The 5,785-nt window shown below is 39.3% G+C and overlaps 1 protein-coding gene across 1 annotated transcript in view; it reads left to right on the plus strand.

Moving 5' to 3' along the window:
• Positions 1–3,742, plus strand: part of LOC107697997 (protein VPRBP-like) — a 50,527-nt gene extending 46,785 nt beyond the window's left edge. The window contains exons 24-25 of the mRNA XM_016498900.1: positions 814–1,102; positions 2,715–3,742. Coding sequence (XP_016354386.1) covers positions 814–1,102; positions 2,715–2,773 — 348 coding nt within the window. The 3' untranslated portion in view covers positions 2,774–3,742. The remainder of the gene's footprint in view (positions 1–813; positions 1,103–2,714) is intronic.
• Positions 3,743–5,785: the final 2,043 nt, after the last annotated feature.

The raw sequence follows: 5,785 nt of genomic DNA on the forward strand, positions 1-5,785 counted from the left end.
TTTGGATAATAAAGTTTATTGTTAAATGCCCTGCCTCCATTACATGTCTTTTGTCACGTCATTATAAGTGTTTCATCACCACATTTGAGTGATCAATTCAAAAAAATGTTTGTATGTATATATTGTATTCTATATATAGTACCAGTCAAAAGTTTGGACACACGAATGGGAAAGTGTCCAAACTTTTGACTGGTACTGTACTATAATATACACAAAGAATATCGGCCGATATATTGATATCAGTGTTTTTTTACTCCCTAATATCGGTATCGGTATCAGCCCCCAAAAAACCCATATCGGTCGGGCTCTAATTAAGGGGTTGTTCTTAGTTATGAAAAATAATATAATGGGTTTAGAAAAGTTATGAAAAGAGTTTATATAACTATAAAGCATCTCTACAGAAGGCAATACTGTCATTATTCAGCTCAAGGTGTGCACTGAGAACTAAGTATGCAATGAAAGACTTGATGTTCATTTTAGTTTATGGCCACCTTCACCATTCTTTTGAGAGAATTTAAAATGAAAATTTGCAATGTCTACAAAAAATGACACTTCTGCTTGTGAAATGCACTGCATCGTACCACTCAAACTTAAGATCCGACTATATTGAGGATGTTGTTCAGTGGCTTCAGCTGTTACTTCTGACGCTGGGATTGTTCAGAAGCTTATGCAGAGCAGCAGGTGCTACACAGAGCTGCAACAGTTTGACCGATTTAAAGTTTTTCTGGAAATCGGGAATAAGAGGATCTCCTCTTCTTACATCAGTGAGGCTGCTCACTTTAAACTTGATCATAAGACGTTTGTTTCATTCAGGAGGAGGATGATCAGGATGAAGAGGATGACGATGACTCCGATGATGACATGGATGACATCGATACCGACCCGCTGCTGGCAGAGCTGGAGAACGAGAACAATGGAGAGGAAGAGGAGGAGGATGGCGAGCAGGATTTTTCTCCGTCTGATGATGAGGAAGTGGCTCGCCTGCTGGATGAAGAGGCGGACGATGATGAGGATGATGACGACGATGACGACGAAGATGATGATGATGATGATGAGGATTCTGATGACAATGAGCGAGATGTGGAGCTTGTACTAGACAACAGTGAGTGACGACATGCGCGCGCGCGCACACTCACTCACTCACTCACTCACTCACTCACTCACTCACACACACTTTCTCACTCACTCACTCTCATTCACTCACACACACACTCTCTCTCTCTCTCACTCACACACGCACTCACTCACACACTTTCTCTCTCACACACACACACACCCCCACTCACTCTCTCTCTCTCTCACTCTCACTCTCACTCTCACTCTCACACACACACACACACTCTCTCTCTCTCTCTCTCTCTCTCTCTCTCACACACTCACACACTCACACACACAGACATGCTGCTCACTGCAGAAACCCCACGCAAAACCTTTGATTTCTATATCACACACGTGTGAGCTCAAAAGAAGCTAAATGAAAAAATAACAAACAATACTGGAGAAAAGTCTTGTGCTTTATAAAACAGGAACATTGCCTTGTTGATGAGAGATGTGTGTAATCTTGGGGTGAGAGAGGTGAGAGCTGCCTTCTCCCTACTTGAGCTCATGGTGTCTCCTGTGCAAGTGTATTTAAATTATAAATTAATATTTTATTAAGAATTGAGTGTTACAATTATGTATGCATCAATATGGAATTTAGCACCAGTAACTTATAAACAACTTGGTGTGACCTTAATTAACTAATTAAGCAAGTCAGTGGAAATCACATTTTCTCAAATGAAGACTAGCTATCACTAATAATATATACAGTACATGCTGAATTATCACATAGCCAGTTTGAATATACATGATTTAAAGTTGCTCTCTCAGGCATGTCCATTAATTTTTTTTTTTATTCAAAGGCTTGTTTAAATGACATAACTGCGCGTTTATTGTATACCAACCGTATATTATAATGCTTGCCTTTTCTTATTAAACAGGACCGTTAACTCTTTAAAAAAAAAAAAAAAAAATATGCTGATGGGGTAAAAGTTGTCATCAGCATTTTTGATAATTTTCACAAAACTTTCATGGCTCACAGAATATTTTGATGTATAAATATCTGAACGTGCAATAAATCAAAAGAATGAACAGCGCTTGTGCGAAATTAAATACCAATGAAAACACAAAGCCATAAAAATTCCATCAATGGCGGGGAGAGTGTTAAAAAGGCTAATGGAGAGGGAGAAAGGGATTTTGAAACCTAGAAGCAAGTTAAAGATGAACTTCCAGTGTTTCACTGCAACGATGCTCAGTGGCATCAAAATAAAAGCTCTGCTTTCCACACTTAGTTCATACATTTTTGTGACTGCACCATCAAAGTCATTCCAGTAGGAGTTATTTTACACCACGCAGATTGTGGTCATGTGAGTTTAAATGACTTCTGTGTGAGCTTTTCTTTATTCATCTCAACACTAGTGACAATGAGCAATAGGCCTGTTTGCATGTCCAATGTCGCTGAAATTTCGCTAATGTGACCACACTTATATCATCTAAACAGAAAAACTCCTCTTTGTTGCTGGTGATTAAAGTCATATGTGATATATCGATCAACCAGTATTGTTGACAGCTACTGTTAGTGCGCTGAAGTGAAGTTTTTGCTGCTTTTCTTTCATTACTGTCATTCATTTTCTTGCGGTTTTCGTTTTTCTGAAACGTTGTTGTTCTTCCTGTAGCAGACAGCTCCGATAACTCCGACCTGGAAGATGACATCATCCTCTCCCTGAACGAGTGATCCTCAAGTGCTCCGTGAGAAGATCTGAGAGAAATGTCACAGGAGGGCAGCAGCTGATGAGTGTCAGGTCGTGGTATTGGATGGGCCATGTGCACGCTGCCCCAAACATGACATCTACGCACCTGCAGGAAAATTGTAAACAAACATAGTTTTATATAAGGACATCTCATATGAAACGAATGTAATTTGTCTGATGTTTGTTTTTGGTAAAGTTCTTTCTACAGCGTTGCCCTCTTTGAATATCGGATCATTTTGAAAGAACTTGTACTGATGGATTTCGAGAGGGTGGCATCCTTTCAACACTTGGCACATGTGCACCCGTGTTGCATTCATACATTAGCATGTTTTGTGTTGTTTGACCGCTGTCGAGAGGGGTTCTGGGTAGCTCCGATACACTGTTTGCATGCGCAGATATGAACGTCTGGATGCATGTATGCTCTCGACCTTTGACCTGCCCAGCACTCCTCAGGTGATCTCGAGTTTGATTTCATCTAAACATCTGAAAATCTAGTTGCTTAGACGTTTAGTTCATCCATTTTTGCTTTTTGAATGGTAGTTTTGTTAGCCATTGCATCGGTTTCATTTTACAAGAAAGTGCTTTTAAGGCCCTTTTTGTCAGCTGATTGGATTGAGATGTTGCACCACATTTAATGAGCAATAATTTCCGTTGATTTGTAAATTCACATAAAGGACTGTGAAGGCCTGTGGTACCGCTGACCTGTGCTCAGATCTGCAAGCGCCGTTGGCTTCTCTTTTGGAGGAAGTTAACAGTTGCACTTGCAGATGCACCTGTTTGCTTCTTAAACTGCATTTCACATGAAGTTAAACATCTTTAAGCATCTGTGTACAGCCTCCATTTACTTTATGGTTTAACTTTTTTGTTCATGCCTTTCCAAAGTAAAGAGCTGAGGCAACATTGTGTACAAAATGTATTAAAAATATTTTTACTGTAAATGTTATTACAATAAACCAGAGTAAATTGTTGCTTAGTGTTTTATTAAAAAAAAAATGTTGACATCCCTTAGATTAACAAAGCTGTCACTGTCATCAATCTCTGTTCACCATACATCTGAAAATACTGCTTTACAGTTATTACTTTCACTCTCAATTTGACTAAAACCTTTGCCTGATGTAGTTTTATCTGCCTGGATCTCTTGCATTTAATCCACTCAACTTGTTTTAAGGTCTTTTGGACTTAGTTTTTTTCTCACCTTTTGTACTAACAAAACTAGACATAGCCCCAAACAGGCGATGCTGAATATGTATTCAATTATTTGACACTTAAGCATATTAAACGTATAAATGTATTTGCAATCTACCTGAGGGAAAACGTTGTCAGATAGAACAAAAACCCAGTTGAGACCGTATTTTCAAAAAAGGCTAACAATTTATAATAATTGATGTAAAATTTTTTGATATTGTACATTGATTTGTTTAAATATAAGAAAACCTGCTTAATGTTGGTTGAATTTTATTGTTTGTATTTTATATGTAGGAAGGGGGCCTTCAATGGTTGGGAACGCTGCTCTATATCTCAATATTTGTAGAGATTTTAAACAAATTCAAGTCACATGCTCTAAGTACTCATGTTATGATATAACTGAGTAATAAAAATAATATTCAGAAGTAAGTAGCTACAGTGCTGTAAAAAGGTTTTTGCCCCCTTCCTATTTTTTGCATATTTGTCTCACTTAAATTATTCAGATCATCAAACAAATTTTAATATTACACAATGATAATGCAAGTAAATACAAAAGGCAGTTTTTAAATGATGATTTCATTTATTGAGGGAAAAAAAGCTGTCCAAACCTAACTGGCCCTACGTGAAAAAGTAATTGCCCCCTCCTGTTAAATCATGAAAGAACTGTGAGTAACCACATTATTTTAGAAAGCCGAGTTAAATTTCACTAGCCACACCCAGACCTGATTACTGCCAGACCTGTTGAGTCAAGAAATTACTTAAATAGAACCTGTCTGACAAAGTGAAGCATGCTTAAAGAGCAACACATCATGCCGTGATCTAAAGAAATTCAAGAACAGATGAGAAACAAAATAGTTGACCTGTATCAGTCTGGAAAGGGTTATAAAGCCATTTCTAAGGCTTTGGGACTCCAGCGAACCACAGTCAGAACCATTATCCATAAATGGAGAAAACTTGGAGCGGTGGTGAACCTTTCCAGGATCGGCTGGCCAACCAAAATTACTCCAAGAGCGCAACGACGACTCATCCAGGAGGTCATAAAAGAACCCAGAACAACATCTAAAGAACTGCAGGCCTCACTTGCCTCTATTAAGGTCAGTGTTCATGATTCAACAATAGGATAGATTGCCAAAAATGGCATCCATGGGAGAGTTCCAAGGCAAAAGCCATTGCTGACCAAAAAGAACACAAATGCTCGTCTTACATTTGCCAAAAAAACATCTTGATTATCCCCAAGACTTTTGGGAAAATATTCTGTGGACTGATGCGACAAAAGTTGAACTTTTTGGAAGGTGTGTGTCCTGTTACATCTGGCGTAAAACCAGCACAGCATTTCATAAAAAGAACATCATAGCAACAGTCAAACTTGGTGGTGGTAATGTGATGGTCTGGGGCTGCTCTGCAGCTTCGGGACCTGGACGACTTGCCATAATTGATGGAACCATGAATTCTGAACTCTTATCAGAAAATCCTGAAGGAGAATGTCCGGCCGTCAGTTTGTGACCTCCAGTTCAAGCGCACTTGGGTTATGCAGCAGGACAATGATCCCAAACACACCAGCAAGTCCACATCTGAATGGCTCAAGAAAACGTCTCGGGTTACACATGTAACCATGGTTCCCCGAGAGGGAACGAGACGCTGCGTCCCCTTGACATGCCTACGGCCTGCCTGTTTACGTCTCCTTCAGACAGCTAAGTGGATGACATATTCAGCAGGCGTCCTTTTATACTTTTGGGCATCCTGCCTATGACGTCATGGGCCATGTGGACCAATAGATTGGCATTGTTTCACATGCTTTAGACACCGGTCAT

Source organism: Sinocyclocheilus anshuiensis, unplaced genomic scaffold (assembly GCF_001515605.1).
Source record: "Sinocyclocheilus anshuiensis isolate Anshui unplaced genomic scaffold, SAMN03320099.WGS_v1.1 scaffold1950, whole genome shotgun sequence".
NCBI classification, from domain to species: Eukaryota; Metazoa; Chordata; class Actinopteri; order Cypriniformes; family Cyprinidae; genus Sinocyclocheilus; species Sinocyclocheilus anshuiensis.